At 29.0% G+C, this 21,451-nt stretch overlaps 5 protein-coding genes across 5 annotated transcripts; 4 read left to right on the top strand and 1 right to left on the bottom strand.

The window, feature by feature from the left end:
• Positions 1 to 1,619: 1,619 nt before the first annotated feature.
• MKS88_001626 (ERCC4 domain-containing protein) lies at positions 1,620 to 2,813 on the top strand (the record flags this gene model as incomplete). The annotated part of the gene is made up of 1 exon (XM_067214570.1): positions 1,620 to 2,813. One exon carries the CDS (start codon positions 1,620 to 1,622, stop codon positions 2,811 to 2,813), a length of 1,194 nt encoding a protein of 397 aa, XP_067074514.1.
• Positions 2,814 to 3,916: 1,103 nt separating this feature from the next.
• MKS88_001625 (asparagine--tRNA ligase) lies at positions 3,917 to 6,225 on the top strand (the record flags this gene model as incomplete). Its single annotated transcript, XM_067214569.1, has 2 exons — positions 3,917 to 4,004; positions 4,385 to 6,225. The coding sequence occupies 2 exons, from the start codon at positions 3,917 to 3,919 to the stop codon at positions 6,223 to 6,225; spliced, it is 1,929 nt and encodes a 642-aa protein (XP_067074513.1).
• A 300-nt stretch (positions 6,226 to 6,525) lies between these two features.
• Positions 6,526 to 8,898, bottom strand: MKS88_001624 (uncharacterized protein; the record flags this gene model as incomplete). The annotated part of the gene is made up of 7 exons (XM_067214568.1): positions 6,526 to 6,660; positions 6,785 to 7,059; positions 7,348 to 7,424; positions 7,542 to 7,889; positions 8,017 to 8,073; positions 8,368 to 8,586; positions 8,813 to 8,898. The coding sequence occupies 7 exons, from the start codon at positions 8,896 to 8,898 to the stop codon at positions 6,526 to 6,528; spliced, it is 1,197 nt and encodes a 398-aa protein (XP_067074512.1).
• Positions 8,899 to 11,959: 3,061 nt separating this feature from the next.
• MKS88_001623 (phosphatidylinositol 4-kinase beta) lies at positions 11,960 to 18,173 on the top strand (the record flags this gene model as incomplete). The annotated part of the gene is made up of 4 exons (XM_067214567.1): positions 11,960 to 16,795; positions 17,104 to 17,419; positions 17,704 to 17,792; positions 18,075 to 18,173. The coding sequence occupies 4 exons, from the start codon at positions 11,960 to 11,962 to the stop codon at positions 18,171 to 18,173; spliced, it is 5,340 nt and encodes a 1,779-aa protein (XP_067074511.1).
• A 1,284-nt stretch (positions 18,174 to 19,457) lies between these two features.
• On the top strand, positions 19,458 to 20,483 carry MKS88_001622 (NSE4 domain-containing protein; the record flags this gene model as incomplete). The annotated part of the gene is made up of 1 exon (XM_067214566.1): positions 19,458 to 20,483. The coding sequence occupies one exon, from the start codon at positions 19,458 to 19,460 to the stop codon at positions 20,481 to 20,483; it is 1,026 nt and encodes a 341-aa protein (XP_067074510.1).
• Positions 20,484 to 21,451: the final 968 nt, after the last annotated feature.

Here is a 21,451-nt window from a genome sequence, read left to right as displayed (position 1 = left end):
CTGCTAAATGTATTTCGTTTAGTCATAATATATGCTAAAATATATGATTACAAAAAAATTTTAGAGTTTTCTTTTTAGTAAGCTAGTACAAATGAAAGAATTAGCAATCAGCCAAAAAAAAAAAAAAAAAAATATAGATACATACACGTACATAAATATATAAACCACCATGTGGTAGCACCCTTTTTTAATAAAATACACATTTATCATTGTTTTACAATATCTTATTGAGGATAACTTCATTTGAAAGTAGATCTGTTTTTTGTTAATTTGAGTGGAAATACATTTATATTATTACGTACACGTTTTAAGTATATACATATTTATGTATACAGACATAAATATATATATATATATACACGCATGTATGTATGTATGTATGCATGCATACGCCCTGCTGAATCAAATGAATATATACCTTTTTCGACTCTCCACCATTTTCCTTTTAATCCCATTGAAAGTTGAATGAAAATATGCTGCAGTGTCTACCATTGGCCCTTTTTATTTTTTCGTAGCATAAGAATTGTACACGATTATAAAATGAAAGCAGCTAACGCAGTTGTTGTTTATATATAATAAGCACTTTTTAAATATTACTATGTGTGTCGATAAGGAGAAACTTTCAAATATTAATTTTATAGGATGTAGCAAATATGTTAAGAGGGGAACAAATCATGTCGTTTGTTCATTCATTCTTTTTTTTTTCTTTTTTTTCTTTTTTTTCTTTTTTTTTTTGTAGCTACAATGAATGTTCTTTAACGTTAATGTAGTATATGAATATATATGGATGTGCACATATTTATATATATTCATATATACAATACGTACCTAGGTACAAACGCAATGCTTCATTTAATACGTGAAATAATATGCCATAGAAGGAAAAATGAAAAGAGCAATTATTACATGGATGAATGAGAAAAAAGCATAATATGACTGCACACCTTGGCGTAGCACAAATGTAACACTTTTCCCAAAAAAATGTAATACATAGCTTTGAAAATGCTATGTATGCACTCGCATATTTGTTCGTATGTGCATTTGAGTATTTGCTTATCTGTTTGTTTATCTGTTTGTTATCTGCTTGTGTGTTTATTTATTATTTTATTTTATTTTTTTTTTTTTGCACTATTATGCTGCTGGTTTTTGCTAAAGAGAAACATTAGCACACAAGTTCATAAATTGGACGTAATAATTGTATTATTAAAATGTTGCTACACTTGGTACGTTAAACACATCGAACATTTACTGTTTTATTTTGCAACATTGTTCAAAAAAAGGTACCCCTTAAATTATGTTTTAAGTATATGTACATATATATATACACTACTTATATTTATTTTATTTTATTTTATTTTTTTTTTTTTTTGACAATGTGTTATCTGAACATTTTGCTTCACAAATAAAAAGTAAAATTGCAAAAAAAGTTGGAAAAAAAAAGAGCACAAAAAAGTGAAAAAAAAAAGGAAACACATTCATATTTACCTGCCAAATTTATTAAAAAATAATATCACTTCTCCTCCATCTGTCTATCACAAATGAGAAAATAAGAAAAACAAAACAAAAAATTAGCCTTTTCTTTTTAAAAAAAAAAAAAAAAAAAGACTGATTATTTCCAAATGGAAAAGATAAAAATAATTTTTAGTGAGGACTTAAAAGGAAGCAAAATTTACGAGGCTTTAAAATTGTTTTTAAAAAATGAGGAAGAGAATGATAAGAACGATACAAAATACAGCGAAATGCTAAATTTTGAAAATTTTGAAATAGATGAACATCCAACCTTTTTTGACAACACGTGTTTTATTTATACAAATTATCCGTATAAATCCCACTTCGCGTTGATTAACGAAAAGAGAAAAGAAATTATTAATAATATTTGCAACAATAGCAGTAATCGTAGTATTACTAACAATTGTAATAGAAGCAGCAATTGTAATAGTAGCAGCAATTGTAATAGTAGCAGCAATTGTAATAGTAGCAGCAATTGTAATAGTAGCAGCAATTGCAACATCGGTAATAAATGCAATAATAAGTATAATAATAATGGCCTAGGCCCTTATGAAAACAACGATATCACTTGTTCAGAAGAAGACCTCACTAAATTTGATGAGAAATATTCCTTTCTCGCTTTAATATTATTAATTATTGATGAAAATTATTTAGAGTATCAATACAATAATGAAAAGGAAAACATATTTTTTAAAATAGAAAAGTTACAAAAAGAGTACATAAATGTAAGAATTCTATGTATATTTATTGGTATTCGAGAAATTTTAAATAGAACAGATTATAATGAGCAAAATAAAAAAATGCAAAAGAAAAATAAGAATGAAGATATAATAATTAATAATAAAGATTTCGATAGCCTCATTGCGGCATTACTAATACGTTATCATGTGGATGCAGTAGAAATGGAAAACACCATTAATTTACATAAATATATATTTAAATGTTGTAAATATTTGTATCAATCGAAAATAAGAAAACTGAATTCCTTTTTCAAAGTTAAACCAACAGGTATGAAGAATAATTTGAAAAATACTAACCATAATGAAAATAAAAATTATTCTACATGGACATCTCAGTTAATGCAAATAAGCGGTATATCTGAAGACATTTCCATAAAAATAGCTGAAGTGTTCAGTACACCCTTTGATTTGATTATGCATTTTAAAAAAATAAATGATGAAGAGTGCTTAAAAGATTTAGTTGTAAGCTCCTCCTACGGGGATAGAAAGTTAGGTAAAGCTCTCTCAAGAAAAATTTATAGGGTGTTTTCACCTTATGCGATGCCTGACAATTTTGTTTCATAGCGTTACACGTGGTTTCGCATGCACACGTGTGTGTGTGTGTGTGTGTGTGGAATGACCTATATACATTTATCTGCATTAATATATATATATGTTTATACGAACGTGTACACATGTGTATCTTTCCATTTTTAATTATTCTTTCCTGTTCTGTTGTACTTTTTCTTATGCTTTTGTTTTGTTTCTGCCATTATTTCCCCCCTTTGTATTTTTTGGTGCTTTTGATGCATCTTTTAGCGTATCTTTTACCACATTTTTTGTAGCAAATTTTGCATACATATTTGCCATACATTTTATGTATTTTGTTGAATAAACTGTTTTTTCATACGTGTAAAGAAAAAAAAAAAAAAAAAAAAAAGAACTTATTTTTAAAACTGTACATGTTTCTTCTCCCAAATGGAAACAAATATGCATTTGTTTTTTGTTTATTATTTTATTTTATTTTTTTTTATGTTGTTTATCCTCTTTTAATCTGTTCATATGTGTTTAATAAATTACCTCCTATTATTAAAAGTAAACAGTAACTTACGTGCATACATGCAAATAACTGTTTAGGTAAACCAGAAATAATTTTAGAATAAAATATCTTTTTTAATTTATTATTTTTTATTTATTTATTTATTTAGTAATTTTTATTTTTATTTTTATTTTTTTTTTTTTTTTTTGCCCAATTGTATGTATAATTTACAAAAATAAGAATAAAACGTATGACATGTTCAAGCGGAACAATGAGGCAAAATTCTCTAACAAAAAATGTAAAAAAATTAAAAAAAAGATAGTAAAATATGCCTATAAAATTACAAAATTGAATTATAATTAAATAATCGATATGTAACATAATAAAGCACTTCCTTTTTTAACTTTGCATATTTCTCATTTATGCTACTTTTTTAATGAGAATTCCTTTGATCTATATAATTCATTTAATCCATTTAATCGCACTTTTAACTTTACTAGCCAAATGTATTAAAAAAAACAAAACAATAATAAAAAATAAGAAAAGCTTATCACATGACTTGTTCAGGAAATGTAAGTTAATGTTCAAGGGATGGAAAATAAGCAGAAAGTTTATGAGCAACTCATTTTTTTTAAAGAATAACGTTAAAATGATATCTACATTTAACAGGGGCTTAAATAGCAGCTTTTTCTTTCATAAACCTAGGGTTAAGTGTTACCTGTTTTGTTCGAGAAATAGTAAAGACGGACAACAATAAAGCGAACATAAAGGAAAAAATAAATTAATTAAAAACAATAATTATAAATAAATAAAATAAATAAATAAAATAAATAAGTAAATAAATTAAATAAATGAATAAAATAAATGAATAAAATAAATGAATAAAATAAATGAATAAAATAAATGAATAAAATAAATGAATAAAATAAATGAATAAAAAAAAAAGAAAAAAAAAACTCCATTTTGTACCATTATGAGCAGCTAGCCATTACATGTTACGTATGTCATGTGTGTGTAAATGTTGTGCTCGGCAACTCTTAATTTCCTAATTTTATGAACGTACATAATTTTTTTTTTTGTTTTTTTTTTTTTGTTTTTTGCTGTTCCGTTTCCTCAGTTGAGAGAACAAAAATAAAAGACCTGTTTAAAATAGAATTCAACGACACTGAAATACGGGGGTATTTCAAAATATACGGATGGATTAAATCAGTTAGAACTGTTGGAAAAAATCGCTTTGTTTTTATTGATATCAATGATGGTTCCTATTTTAAAAACTTGCAAGTGGTAATTGATGCAAGTATTTCAAATTATGAAGAAGTTTTAAAAACATCAACAGATGATGCTATAGAATGCTTAGGCGAACTGAAGTATTCCATAGGGAAAAAGCAGAAAGTAGAATTGTGCGTATATGACTCATCAAAAGAACATTATGTAAAACTGTTCAAGCAAATAAACGAAAAGGAAAACAACTATAACCAAAATAGTGAGGACAAAAATAGTGAGGACGAAAATGGTGAGAACAAAAATGGTGAGAACGAAAATGATGAGAACGAAAATGGTGAGAACGAAAATGGTGAGAACGAAAATGGTGAGAACGAAAATGGTGAGAACGAAAGCAATGAAAAAGTACACAATGGTAGGAGTAAGACGGATGACAAGCCAAACGTTAGAAGCGCATATATAAAAGGCAGCCAACAAAAAAAGAGCCCCAGTGATAGCAGTTTTGTTGAAAATAGTGAAAAAGGCCAATGCACACAACGATGCAAATATAAGGCAGACTACTATATGATATCAAAAAAATATCACACCAAAAAATACCTAAGGAATTTCCCTCATTTAAGGGCAAGGACAAAATTGTATAGTAGCATATTCAGATTAAAATCTGATATAATTGTTGAAACGTTTAACTATTTTAGAAAAAAAAACTGTACATATATTAATACGCCTATTTTAACAAGTAATGACTGTGAAGGGGGAGGGAAATTATTTTACGCAACCACCCTGTTAAATGGAGAGAGTAAAGAGGAAAAAAAAGAGGATAACGAAATAAGGAGAGCACCACAAACTATATGTAACAATACAAATGAAGAAGAGTATCATCCTTCTCCTTCTCATCCTCTGCATCATCAAAATTATCGTGAAAACAAAATTTTTGAAAAAGATTTTTTTAAGAAACCATGTTTCTTAAATGTGTCCAGTCAACTAACATTAGAATGTCTGTGTTGTTCTATGGGAGATGTATTCACAATTAATCAGTCATTTAGAGCGGAAAACTCAAATACCTTTAGACATTTAAATGAATTCTTAATGCTAGAAGTAGAACTAGCATTTTCTAATTTAAATAATATTATTTCATTATCCGAAGAGTATATAAAAGAGATGATTAAGTTTGCTTTATATAAATCTGATGATATAGAATACTTAAATGAAAATCATGATAAAAATATAAAAAAGAAGTTAGAAGACATTTTAAACAAAAAATTTGTTGTAATTACATATGATGAAGCAGTACATATTGTCAAAAAGGAAAATCGACTATCTAATTTATCATCATGTGGTAACGACTTATCTTTTGAAGAGCAAAAATTTTTGACAAATGTATATTTTAAATCTCCTGTAGTTATAATAAATTATCCATATGATATTAAGCCCTTTTATATGAAATTAAATGAAGATAAAAGAACGGTGTCTTGTATGGATATAATTTTTCCTGATGTTGGTGAAATTGTAGGAGGCTCTGAAAGAGAAATTCATTTGAATACTTTAAAGCAGCAAATGCAAAATAAAAAATTAAATATCGCGTTATATGACCCTTATTTAGAACTAAGGAAATATGGAAATATTCCTCATTCAGGTTTTGGGTTAGGTATTGATAGATTAATTATGTTTATTTCTTCAATTAATAATATACGAGATATTGTTCCTTTTCCCAGGTGCCCAAATTCGCTTTTCATGTAGTACATGTACAAGAGAACGAGATTTTTTTTTAAAAAAAAAAAAAAAAAATTTAATACATGCATATACATACATGTATACATATATATATACATATGCATATGTCTGTGTTTATGTATATGTACATTTGTACGAATTTACATGAGTCAAACTCTTAACTTCCAAAAATTGTGCATATCCTAAAAAGGGAACTTTTTTTTTTTTTTTAAGTGAAATGTGTACATGTTTGCATGTACACGTGCATGTGCATATATATTTGTGTCGAATTGAAACAATTATTTATTAACATTTTTTGCTCTCTGTTTAGCTTGTTTGAATAAATAATTTTATTTCATCTAAGACTTTGTCAACTGGGTCAACCTTACAGGAATGCAAATAGACCCACTCAGCATAGCATATGCTGCTGTTTGCCAATGTGTTAATACATTCACCAACTAGCTATAAAGGATGAATAAAAAAAAAAAAAAACATGAACGAATCAGCTAAATAATATATATATATATATATGTATATGCATATGTTCACATGTACATATATTGCAAAATTTGAGCAATTCTCTTACATTTTCGGACGTCGTTTCGAATTTGCGGCATTGACGAATACAATCTTCGCTTTTTTTCTTAAATTTGTCAATGAGGTGAGAATTTTTATCATTTAAATTTAGTAAATTATTAATCCTTTTCTCAAAGTCTGCTCTATTTATGATGTCAATTAAATTCTCAGATACGTCTTTTAAATTGTTATATTTTTCAAAAACCTTGGTATTTATATTTTCAATTGTTTCAAAAAAGTCGTTTGTTAAGGCACATTCGTCATACATCATATCGCTATTTTCGGCTGGTTCGTACAAAAGGGAAAAAATAAGTAATTAGGTAAAAAAGTAAAGAAGTAGAGATGTAAATAAGTAAAGAAGTAAATGTGTAATCGCTTAAAAGTGTAATCGCGTAAAAATGTAAACACATAAATGTATATGTGTACATAAGAATATTTACTAGTATACATATTTCTGCGTTTGCAAGTGCCTGTGCACATTTAACTACTCAGGGCGAAATTTTAAAATATGTATGAACTATACACTTCAAAAATTATATGTAACAGCTAATTTTTTACGATCTTATTTTATACGCTGGCAACTTAAGGGAAAGTTAAGGGATTCACTTGAGGACGAATTGTATTTTTTATTTTCATCTTCATTTGAACAACTGTATAATTAATATAAAAGTAAAAATGTATTTTTTTTTTTTTTTTTTTGCCATTTCGAATGAAAGGGAAAGTGAAAAAAAAAAAAAAAAAAAAAAATTATGTTCATATATATGTACCTGAAATTATTCTGATTTTGAAATGTTAAATCTATTTCTTTAATTTTGGAACATTCCTTCGCTTCTACCTCTTCTTCTGCTAGTGCCTCATCTTCTGCTAGTGCTTCATCTTTTGCTAATGCCTCATCTTCTGCTAGTGCTTCATCTTTTGCTAATGCCTCATCTTTTGCTAATGCCTCATCTTCTGCTAGTACCTCATCTTCTGCTAGTACCTCTTCTTTTGCTGCTCCCCCTTCTTTTTTGCCCTCAACAATTTGAGTAACCCTTGAATTAGGCAATTTTGCTCTTTCATTATTTTCAAAACTTTTCATATTTTCAATTTCGTAATACTGTGCACTGTGCCTTAAACTAGAGAATAAATTTAAAAATTGATTATTTACCAAAAAGGGGAAGGAGTGGGGTAAGTGTTATGAACATATATATAAGGTCGAGAATAAATGATGAAGGGATGATTAAACTGGTAAAATAATATTACTTGAAATCCTGAACATATTCAAGAACATTTTCGGATGTAGTATTTCCGTTTTCGCTCCTTTCGAAGGGGGGGGGACGTATAAATATAGAAAAAGATAATAAAAAAAAAGAAAACATAAAATAAAATATGACAAGATACGACAAGATACGACAAGATAAGACGTGTACTGTTAGTATTACGCTTCTTTAAACACAACTACGTTGATGTAGGTATCTTTTGGATTGCAATCTTTTTATGGAAAACATGCAAAAGTGTAAGCACAGTTGTAAGCATAGTTGCAAACATAAAAGTAAACCCAAAATATACGCTCAAAAATGATGGGGAATCAAAAACTGAAATAAAGGGTATTACTCTAAAGAGTTCAAACTGCTCAAATGACTTCTTCCCAGATTGCTGAAAACATTATCACTAATATCATAAAATTCATTTTTATTTAAAACTTCTGACTCCATGAAATTATGTTCATTATTCAGTTCTATATTGTTTTTTAGGTTATTTATACTTTCGCTCAATGGCTCACAATACATGTGTTGTGACGAGTAAAAGCTAAGGTAATTGTCTAAAGTTTCGCTATAGAGAATGTGCGTAGTGTGTATATATAGACGCATGCTTATATGTATATATATATATATATATATATATATGATGTGTAGTACAGCAATTACACGCAAATAGCTCTTGAAACATTCATCCCCAGAAATTATAATAAAAAAAAAGTAGTAGTCATATTATGTAGTAAGCTGCTTAATACGCTGCTTAAACTTATTCGGAGAAGAATAAATTTTTCTTTGTTTACTTTTTATTTAAAAAATTGCTGGTTTCCTTAACGGAATCTTCATCTATATTTGCAAAAACTAATGAAGGATCTATATAAGGGTTCATCTTTCTTTCTTAACGTTTTTCAAGTGATAAAAAAAAGGCAACAAATGTTTTTTAAACTTGTTTAGTACATACATATATGTATGTATTCATAAATGTATATATATTCATATATATATGTACATATATAGAGAGGGGAAAAAAAAAAAATAAAATAAGTAATAATTAGATGATTAGTAAAATATAACAACAACAAACTTTCATTAAAACAGAAAGATAACAATGACGGAACAGAGAAGCAAAAAAAGAACAAAAATGGCAAAAAATGGGAAAAATGGGCAAAATGGTCAAAATGGGCAAAATGGTCAAAATGGGCAAAATGGTCAAAATGGACAAAATGGGCAAAATGGACAAAATGGGCAAAATGGACAAAATGGGCAAAATGGACAAAATGAACAAAATGGGCAAAAAAAATTTTAAACGTGCAAGTACATTTTCAACCCTTTATTTTAAAAAAGAAAAAAAGAAAAAGAATTTTAATAAAAAAATTTGCAAATCTGTTTAAGGAAAAGAACGAACATACATATATCTATGCATGTTTACTTCTTCATATTATATACGCGGCTCTGGTGGTGTACGTACTTTGTGTTAATATATATCATAACAAAATTTTCGCCGTTTTTTTGAAATATTAATATAAAAAAATAATTACTAAGAAAAGGAAAAAACCTAAACAGGGAAATACTTGCTTTACCTTATTTACTTTATTTTGTTTACTTTGTATACTTCATTTTCCTCCATTTTATTTTATCTTTTTTATTATTATTGAAACAACTCTTTGAAAATTCTCAAAATTAAGTGTTTCCCCATTTTTCTTATTTCATAAACTAAAAAGTAGGGCTATGGGAAGATACCAATTTTTTGTTGTTTCAGGTTAAACCGATATTACACATACAAAAAAAAAAAAAAAAAAGAAAAAGAAAAACCTTATAACAGTTTTATAACAATGAAATGGCAAATAATTTAATGCAGTCCTTCCTTACTTTTCGTTATACTAATTTTTTCGAAGAAGTGTTCCTAAATTTTATAAAAACGTAGAGAGGAAAAGAGGGTTACTTTAAAAAAAAAAAAAAAAAAAAGAAAAGAAATACATTTCTAAATGAAGGCATAACTCTAACCTGTCTTATTGTTCATAGGCTTATGTATATTCTTTTACATGTACACTTTGCGTGTGTGTGTGTGTGTATGTATGTATGTATGTGTATATGTATGTGTATATGTATGTATATATGTATGTATATATGTATGTATATATGTATGTATATATGTATGTATATATGTGTGTATATATGTGTGTATATATGTATGTATGGGGGGATATAAAGAATTAGAAGGGTAATAATATGGACGTAATGAGCAACTTCATTCAAAATGCATTTTTTTGCTCAAAAACAAAAAAACAAAAGAATAATGTAGGTGACAGGGAGAGCGGAAAGAATATGTTCATGTATATACGAATTTTTCATGTGTTTTTCATGCATTATTCATGTAATATTCAGATATTTTTTTATACACTATTTCTGTATACGTTTCCTAATACTTTCGCGTCCGTACTACCTTACCTGTTCATGTGCTTATGCTACTGACTACACATTTGAGTGTCTATTATTTGGGGTATCTATTTTTGAGAATACTAATAAAGCCTAATCATATGCAACACTAATCCAATAGCATTTAGGTACATATAGTTAAGAACATGAAAAAATATAACGCGAAATATAGTAAGGTCCAAGGGGCGCAATTGTTTATATATGTTTCGTGTTACACATATGTATATAGATATGAGTTCGGGTATATGCGTATAATATGTGCATGCGTATATATAGGCCAAAACATCCACAAAATTTCAAAGGAATATTAAGATCAGTTTTATCTTTAGCAAGTTATATTCAGTTGGAATAAAACCAAATTAAAAAAATTTGCATATTTAAAAAGCAATATTTTTTATAGAAATTCTTTTCTTTTCCATCCCTCTACTACCTTTTTATTTTAAATTTTGTAAGACCATAATTTACCATATTTCCAATGTTTTCGTTTGATCAATACTTAAATAGGCAGAGGGGCATGAACAAAATATGTGAACTCAAGAACATAAAAATGAAAAACAAAAATGAAAAGAATAAAAAAAAAATAAAAAAGGGAAAAAAATAAAAAAGGGAAAAAAAATAAAAAAGGGGAAAAAAATAAAAAAGGGAAAAAAATAAAAAAGGGAAAAAAAATAAAAAAGGGGAAAAAAATAAAAAAGGGAAAAAAAATAAAAAAGGGAAAAAAAATAAAAGTTAAAAGAAGAAACAAAAACGAGCAGTAAAAATAAAAGGAAAAGGAAAAAACAAGAATGTGAAATAAAAATATAAAGGAAAAAGCAAAGAAGTAAAAGATAATAATAAAAATAAGAAATAAATTGCAAAATAGAAGGCAAAAAAAGTAAGATAAAAAAGAGAAGGCAAAAAGGTAAGATAAAAAAGAGAAGGCAAAAAGATAAGATAAAAAAGAGAAGGCAAAATACAAAACTGAAAGAACAATGTACAAAGCAAAAAAAGCACAAAATAATACTGAGCAAAAACTATATGAATAATGACAAAAGGAAATACCAACAATCAACAGTACAAAAGAACAAGAATAATTAAAAAGAGAAAACTTATAGAAATCCTAATTAGAGCAATATGAAAGATAACGCAGTCTTTAAACCATAACTTTTACATATTTCATGTGTAAATGAAGAGAATACATAATATTTCTAAAAAATAGGAAAAAAAAAAAAATAATAATAAACATATACACACATAAGGGTAAACTTAATCAGTATATCTTTTGTAGTAAAAGTGTTTTATTAATTCGTACGTATTTGTTAAGAAAAAAGGGAGGTAAAATAAATAATAATAAAAACTGTAGCACTTATTGGTGCTGGTACTGGCGTTGACATTGGCATTGGAGTTAGTATTATCATTAGCATTGGTAGTACTGCTGGAAGTACTGCTGGAAGTACAGCCGGAAGTACAGCTGGAAGTACAGCCGGAAGTACAGCTGGTAGTAGTACCGATAGAAGTGAATAGTAGAAACAACGATGAGGGAAAAGAATAACATTGAAGAAGTAAAAGGTGTAAAGAATGAAGGAGAAAGAGGGGTAAAGAATGAAGGATACAAAGCTTCAAATGGTGAAGGTGAAAAAGAAGGTTATGCATTAAGGGAATCTATATATTATGAAGCAAAGAAATTATTAACATCATCAATAGGTGAAACAATATATAAAACATTTTACAGTCATAGTAATAATACACCCATGTATAGAGATGAACTTGAACTGACACATACTCCTTTAAAAAATACAGAAGACAAATGTTTGCTCAAAGATGAAAACAATAATAATACAAATAAGGGACATTATGAAAATTTACAAAATTGTGAATATATTGTTCAAGAGGAATCATGTAATAACAATAAAAGTTTTGATTTAAATTATTCGCTTACATCTCGCATACATAATAAACCAAGTAATGGTACCAGTCATTTGGAAGAGCAAAAAGAAAATAATAATGGTAGTGAAAAAAATATTGTAACTATTGAAGAACAGCTCGTACACTCCAGTATAAAAGATAATCAAAATTGTTCGCAGAATATTGGGGGGAGAGAACTTGAAGGAGGGGAGACACTATGTCACGCTATGTACGCCAACAGTGTTGGCAATGACATTAATAATGCAGGAAATGACATTAATAATTCTGGAAATGACATTAATAATTCTGGCACTAGCAATAACATAAATGGAGGTACCCTCAGGAACGCGGGCAAGGACACAAAGAGCAGAATTAATTTTAACGGCTCCCCTAGAGATGTAAGGATTCCGATGGGTAATAACGACGAAAATACAAAAGAAGACGCGAGCAGGGGCCCCATGAGGATAAGAATCAGTCCTGGTAGTTCCAATTATAATGAAGATTCAAGTAGTGACAAGGGGAGGAGAGTACACAAAAAAGAGAACATCGTTGAGTCAGATAATAAAAAGAGCATCAAAATTATTGAGTTATATGAAAAAAAATTACAAAGCGAAGAAATAAAAAAAAAAAGCAAACACTTTAATAGAAATAGCAATAGCTACAGAGATAGCAGCAGTGGTAGCAGTGGTAGCAGTAGTAGCCGCAGAATCCCCAGCAGCCCCATCAGTGATGGTCGTGCGGGAAAGGATAAGGAACAAATTAGAGAGAGCATTTCAAAAATTTTTAAGGAATCTCCTTCTTCCATCCCTAAGATAATAAATGAAATAAAAAAAGGGGAAAATTATATGAATGAAAAAGGTCAAGAAGAAAGAAATAAAAGTGAATGGAGAGAATTAAATAATGACAAACGTGAGTACTATAACAGGAACGAAAATGAACAAGTCGTAACTAATAAACATGATGATTCAAATAAAGCAAGAGCTTCTAAGAACACATTGAAAGAAGGTAGCTTATTACGACTATTCCGCTGTGAATATTTTGATACACATCTACATATAAGGTATTTATATGACAGAAAAGAAGTAGGAGTACATGAATACTTAGTTAATTCGTTATATACACAAAGAAAGTATAAAGACATTTTGTTTTATCTACCACAGTTAAGTCAGATATCACTTGTGAGATATGAATCTTCCTCTCTTTATCGTTTCTTATTAGATAAAGCAAGTAAATCCATGCATTTTGCTTTGAAATTATGCTGGATATACCATTCCATAGTAGAAGACAACTCTAGTAAGTATAAAGATTTAGCTCAACGAATGATACAAGAAATAGAAATGGCTGTAGTTAATTGTAAACCTTTAAATAATGAATGCAAAAATTTTAAAGAAAATAAACAATCATATTTACTTAATTTGGCATACCCTCTTCTATTCAAACGAAAATTTATTATTAGAAAAATAAGGATCAATGAAAAGTTAAATAAAATAAAAATGTATAATAAATGCCTGAATAATTCTTGTAATTCTTATGCTCTGAAAAATCTAATTGAAAGTAACCCTATTGACAAAGGAGCAATGTCTTTTATGCACAATTTTAAAGAAGCTGTTATAAAGGAAAGAAGAAGGCGAAATATTAGTAAAAACAAATTATATAATGACAATAATTGTAATCATTACATCGGTTCTAACGTACGTGGGGAAAAAAGAGTAGAAGATCTGTATCCTGCATACGTAAAAAATTGTAATTTTAACATAAAGCAGAATGATGAACAACTTTTGAAAAATAATAGTAATACTGAAAAGAACCAAGTACAAACTACGGATGTGACAAGAGGGGAAGGACCTACATATGAACTGAGAGAAAGAATTACTGTTACAAAAAAGAAAAAAGATATGAATGTACTTATATCATCTCCTAGATTACCTGCATGTTATATTATAAATTCTGGCCCATTATCTATAGCAAGGGCAAAAGTTAAATTACCTAGTACTTATTCTAAGTTAGGTAATCCTTTAAGTTTTTCGAAATTCTCTCTTCCTGATTTTAAATACAGTTTTGATATGATCGAAGAACTACAGCAGTTTTTTATGAAACAAAGAAGATGTGATTATTTTAGTCTCTTAAACAATTTTATTAATTTAATTATTTCTGTTTCTAATTTGTTACCTCTTGAACCAGATATAGATTTAAGAAATGAGTTATTGAAAAGATTTGTTTATTCATTAAACAGTTGGATGCTTATGAGAAGGTGTATTGTTGCATCGTGTGAGAATATATTTGCCATGACAGGATTATGCATACCTTTAGAATGCTTATCTTGGTCATCATGTAGCAATAAAAGCGATAACAAAATAGCTGAGAACTGTTATAGATATACTAATTTACAGATATTACACTTTAGTCATGAAGAATGTAAAATATTTTTTTCAAAGAAGAGAGCCCCATACTTACTAGTATTTGAAGTTGCAGATTTGGACGAGGATATTAGCCATATTTCCGACAATATTTTCTATTCAACCAAAAAGATGTTCCTCGTTGAAAGGAATAAAAGGAGGCAACCGGGGAAAGATGGGAAAGATGCAAGTGGGGGGAGAGAAAAGGACGAAGAAGAGGATAATGAGGAAGGGAAACTGAAAGAGGAAGAGGGGCAAAAAGAGGGCGAAAAAGTAGACAAAAAGGAGGGCGAAAAAGTAGACAAAAAGGAGGGCGAAAAAGTAGACAAAAAAGTAGACAAAAAAGTAGACAAAAAAGTAGACAAAAAAGAAGACGAAAAAGAAGACGAAAAAGAAGACGAAAAAGAAGACGAAAAAGAAGACGAAAAAGAAGACGAAAAAGAAAAGGAGGACAAGTTGAAAAGAAGTCACCTTTTGTCGAGAAATTTTTTATTTTCGAAAAATTATGGGTGCTATGACGAAAAGTGTAGTTTGTATGATTATGAAAAAGAGGAAGGAAGTAGAAGAAGGAGAAGAGGAAGTATAGGAAGAAGAGAGAGCAGAGAAGGAGAGGAGACTAACAAGAAAAAGACTAATAGCTCAAAAGAGGACGTAACTGTTAACCGTAATTGCAGTTTAGACAAATATGAAGAAAAGGATGGAGAGAAGGGGGAAAAGAAAAAAGAAAAGATAAAAAATAAATATAACAATAGTAGTAATAGTAACATCAACGGCAGTAGCAACAACAGTGTAGCGGATTTAAGCGCACTAAAAATGGATGATATATATACATACAATTGTATAGTGAACGATTTAAGGAAGGAAAACTTAATATCTTTTGGTTTAAATGAAGAGGAGAATATTTCACTTATAAAAAGATGTATAGGGTTAAAAGGAGATGACAGTTACGATAACAGTTACGATAACAGTTACGATAACAGTTACTATGATAGTTACTATGATAGTTACCATGATAATGGTGAGAATGGAGAAAAGGCAGAAGCCGAAAGGAGTGTTGGAAGAAGGAAAAATTTTCAAACAGCAAACAAAGATAATATATCAACTACTTTAGGAGCTAAGAAAAACTATATTTTAAACTCAAGGTCTGTTTCTATGCCTAGTTATTTAAATAATAGTTCAGAAAAATGTGAAATTAACTCTAGTGAAAATACTAGTAATAATATTAAAACGTCTGTAGAAAGCATAAGTAGTGGTTTGAATGACATTTTGATAGAAAAAAATCTATATCAGCATGTAACATATGAAAAGCTGAAAAGGAAAAATGAAAATAATTTAATTGGTTGTAGTGATACAGTTGTAGATGATGGATCGAATGGTTATCCGTACGGGCAGAAGGAAGACAAAAGGAGGAGCAAACCCTCGGCTACAAGTGGTAGCAGTAGCAGTAGCAGTAGCGATAATGCCAGTGGGAGTGATGCCAGTAGTGGTATAAGTGGCCATAAAAGAGATCTTAAAAGTGATTGTAACAGTAACAGCAGCAATAGCAATAGCAATTGTGGCAGTAACCAAAATGACGGTGGGAACATGCCCCCTTGCAGGCACAGCTACTACCCGGTGGAATACCCAAGTAACCCACTGGACATAAGTGAATATTTCAAACCGGAAAATTATATGAATGAAGAGTTTAAAAAAAAGAATTGCAAAATAATAAAAAGATTGTTATGGGGAGAACTATTTGAAGAAAAAAAAAAGAAAATTAGAAAAGTATCACCATATGGAAAATTGAAAAGTTGGGATCTCAAATGTGTAATAGTTAAAGGAGGTGATGATTTAAGACAAGAATTATTAGCTTCTCAATTAATAAGACAATTTAAAATTATTTTTGATAATGCTGGATTACCCTTATGGTTACGACCATATGAAATATTAGTTACAGGTTCTAACTCTGGAATCATTGAATATGTTAATGATACTTGTTCAGTCGACTCCTTGAAGAGAAAATTTGGAACAGATAGTATATCAACGATCTTCAACATTGTTTTTGCCGATTATATATTTGAGGCCAAAAAGGTAGGGATTAATCATGTGCATGTGGCTGTTATTTGTTCCGTCATATGAGTTGGCACTTGAATCAGCAGTCGTATTTGCATTTTGTGCTAGCATTTTGTGCTAGCATTTTGTGTTGGCATTTTGTGCTAGCATTTCGTGTTGGCAGTTGCCTCATTTTGTTATTTACCGTCTCTGTGTCGAACTACGTGGCCATCGTGTCTCGATTTCCATGCACATGTTCATGTGTATATACGTGGTTATTAACAGATCTACATATGCTTTTTTTTTTTTTTTTTTTTATATATTCCTGTGTGTTATTCCCTTTTTAGAATTTCATCGAGAGCCATGCGGCTTACTCACTCATTTCGTACTTACTACAAGTAAAAGATAGACACAATGGAAATATGTTGCTAGACTCGGATGGTCATCTAATACATATAGATTATGGATATATGCTTACAAACTCCCCTGGTAATGTCAATTTCGAAACATCCCCGTTCAAATTAACACAGGAATATTTAGACATTATGGATGGAGAAAAATCAGATAACTATGAATATTTCAGACGACTTATTGTTAGCGGCTTCTTGGAAGCTCGAAAGCACTCGGAAGAGATCATTCTTTTCGTCGAGTTGATGATGCCAGGTTGGTACTGCTATTCCATCGGGCGCGTTCGTGGCCTCATTTCCGAGTCATTTATACGTGCACGCGTACATACGTATATGTATATGTGGATGTGGGTGTTCATGTTTACATATTCATGTTTACATATTCATGTTTGCGTATTCATGTTTACATATTCATGTTTGCGTATTCATGTTTGCGTATTCATGTTTGCGTATTCATGTTTACCTATTTTTTTTTTTTCTCTTTACAACCACATTCATGTACTACCTTTCCTTTTTTATTACGCTCTCGTCCTCCCGCAGCTCTGAAAATACCTTGTTTTGCTGGCGGCACGCAGTTTTGCTTAGACTCTCTGAAGGAACGATTTATGACAAACCTGACCGTTGATATGGTAAGTCGAGGCTTATATATATATATATATATGTGTGTGTGCGTGTGTATACATGTTCATATGTAACTATGCACATAACTTCACTCGAGAGCAAATATTAAATACTGAAAAAAAAATTTCATATTATGTACTGCTTTTAATGTGTATTAAATTTGTATTTTTGCTTATTGCCATATGCCTTTTTTTTTTTTTTTTTTTTAAACATATTTTTGTAATTTTTTTTTTTATTTCTTTATTTTATTTCTTTATTTTGTTTTTCCCCCCCTCTTTCCCCTTTTTTAGTGCATACAGAGAATCAATGCGCTAATTGAAGCATCGATTAACAACTTTCGTAGCGTGCAATATGATTATTTTCAGAGAATAACAAACGGAATAATGTAACTTTTCAAAATGCTATATATTAAAAAAATTAAAATACATCGTAAGAGGAGAAAAAAAATGATAAACGTAAGCGTAAAAATGGAAAACCCAGAAATATAGGCATAAAAATGGAAAACGTTAAAATGAAGCCAAAAATAGCTCCTAATTAAATTGACAGCCGCTTTATGGCTCCAACGATTTTGTTTATTAAAAGTTATCAGCCACCTTTCTATTTATTTATTTTTTGTTTGCTTTTTATGTTTTCATTTTGATATGCACATGTGCCATTGTTGGTATTATATAATGTATCACATGTGTACATATGTACAAGTATATATATGCGTTTGTATATGTGTATGCTTTTGTGTGTATATGTATTTCTATGTATTATATGCGCATAAATGTTACACGTACATCCCTTTTTTTAATTTTTCCCCATTTTAATTCTTCATTCATTTTTCACATTTGCTTTTTTAGTTGGTATATGCATGCCATATATTATATAATTCTTTTTATTAATTAAAAGCTTTATGTAAATTTTTTTTTTTTTTTTTTTTTTTTTTTTTTTGTCACATTTATGGTTAAACTTTTTCAGCGTAAATGTACATGCACATGTACATGCATAAATACATATATACATACATACGTACATACATACGTACATACATACGTACATACATACGTACATACATACATACATACATACGTACATACATACGTACATACGTACATACATGTGTATCTATCTATGTATGTATGCGCGTGTATAAATTTTAAATGGAACATTTTTATTTGAAAAAATAATGGCATGAAGTCGTGGATTACTTGAAAAGACCCACCCCGTTGCTACTGTAATAATGATGTGCAATACTCACAAGTTTGTGAGGGAATTACAACTTGTTCGAAGTACATATTAATCATACGAAATATTTTAACGCAAAAAGCAATTCTGAAGAAAAAAAAAAGAAAAAAAAGAAAATTATAACACGGAAAAATGAAATTGCTTCGAGGTTGACGTGCAAATATAAATGTATAAGAAACTATATATGTAACTGTATAGGTAACTATACATGTAACTATATATATTTATATATACATATACGTATTTGTATGTATTTATGCATATGTGTACGTATTTGTACATATTTGTACATATTTGTACATATTTGTACGTTTTTGTACATATTTGTACATATTTGTACATATTTGTACGTATTTACGCACATTTGTACATATTTGTACGTATTTACGCACATTTGTGCATATTCACGTGCGTGCCCGCTGGGGTGAAGGCGCTTTGATACAATGTCGGAAAGCGAAGGAACGAAAGAAAAAAGAGGAAGCAACAGTAGAAAAATTGATGAGCTGTACATTCAAAATGAAATAGACAAATTGAATGTTGACGAGTTGATACAACCTGAACAAAATAATGCATTAAAGAAAGTAATAAAAACTGACAGAAAAATTGTAATGAATTTGGATAATAAAATAAGTAAATTACAAAAATCATGTCAATATGGAAAACAAGTATCTAAAATAATTAATTTTAAAGCAGAAGGGTTAAGTACTATTTCGTTAAAAGAAAAACTAAAGTTAATATTAGACACTTTTAATGAGAATTTTAATGAGCATTTTCCGAGTTATGATGAAATGTATAATTATTCCAATGACAAAGAAGGAGGAAAACAATATGACAATAATGACAAAGATAAGAAAAAAATATTAAGCTTTGCTAAAATTTCTCATTATTTTAGCGTAAAAACATTCTCTTTTTGCACGATTAATTATGATACTATTCCTTTAAACCTATTTTTTACGAATTCAAATACATTTAACATAGAAATAAAAGAAAAGAAAGTATACAGCAGGACAAAACAACTACACAGTGGTTATAAAAAATTAAAAGAGTATACATGTGATAACAATGAGCCTGAAATAAAACTTGAAACTTATGAACAATCAATGAAATTAAAACATAAGTTAAGTGAACTTGAAAAAATAAACAAACATATCAACTTTTTACACTTTATTATTGATTGTGACCCAATGAATGGATTTAATGAAACTACTTTTCGTTTATTCTTAATTACATTACTTGTATCTAAGGGGCATGTAGAATTTTATAAAGATGATAACAACATCTTATGTATAAAGTCTCTTCAACAACATGTTGAACAAGAAGACAGTGATGATAGCTTTATAATACATGGCCCAAATAAACAAATAATAAAAAAAAAAAAAAAAAAAAAAAATCAAACTTTGCTCACTTCTTGGTCGTATCATAAATGGGAAAAATTAGCAAAGCGAGTGAAGGGGGAACTAGGCACATAAAACACCTACAAAAAGAATCACAAGCATTTGCAAACACTCACAAATAGTCATGTATTGTTTTGACTGACTAACCAAACCACATATCTATACAAGCGTAAAAAGCTATACCCAAAAGATTTTACAAATAAGCCCTTTACAAATGGGAAAAAAAGCGCAATGTTACAGTATTCACGGAAAAGAAAAATAAGCATAAGATGAGTTTTCTCCCATTCTGTTTACATCGAATTACATTGTTTTACGGCTCTCTATGTTCTTTTATGTACCCATTATGTTCCTTTTTTCTCCCATTGTGTTCATTTTTGTCCCCTTTTGTCCTTTTTCTTTCCATTTCATTTTTTTTCTTGCCTTTTCATACTATATCTTCTAAATAAAAATGTGTCTTTACATTGATTTATTTTTCGTACCATTTTGTTATTTCTGCGTATGCGTACGCTTTAAAACATCCAATATAAAGTAAAATACGCGCAAACATACCCCATTTGAATATATATATATATATATATATATATACATATGCATATGCATAGTATTATTTATATGTCCACATACTCAGCCCATATTCATGCTTCTTCGTGTGTGCGTGTGTGTACTTTTTTTTTCCCTACTTGTTTGTCTTATTTTTGCGAAATTCCCTTTTTTAAAAAAGTAAAATAAAAAATGTAAATGCCAAAGCGATAGGAAAGAAAAACGAAAAATTGTTATACATACCAGAGTGGGGAAAAAAAGAAAAATTGCGACATGTATACAAGTATATATATGTATAAATGTATGCATATATGCATGTATACATATTCAACTGCGAAGAGTAATAAAAAGGTACGTACAAAAGCCCATCATCACATGGAGAAAAAAGAATAACATAACTGCGCATTTATAATATGACGTTAGAAAGAAACAATCTAAAGTTTATAAAATTATCATCAGAAAGCACCTCTTTAAATTATTATTTTATTATATACCCCTTGTGT

Source organism: Plasmodium brasilianum, chromosome 6 (genome assembly GCF_023973825.1).
Source record: "Plasmodium brasilianum strain Bolivian I chromosome 6, whole genome shotgun sequence".
NCBI classification, from domain to species: Eukaryota; Apicomplexa; class Aconoidasida; order Haemosporida; family Plasmodiidae; genus Plasmodium; species Plasmodium brasilianum.
The sequence above is the reverse complement of the archived record's forward strand: the minus strand, read 5'-3'. Positions and strand labels throughout refer to the sequence as shown.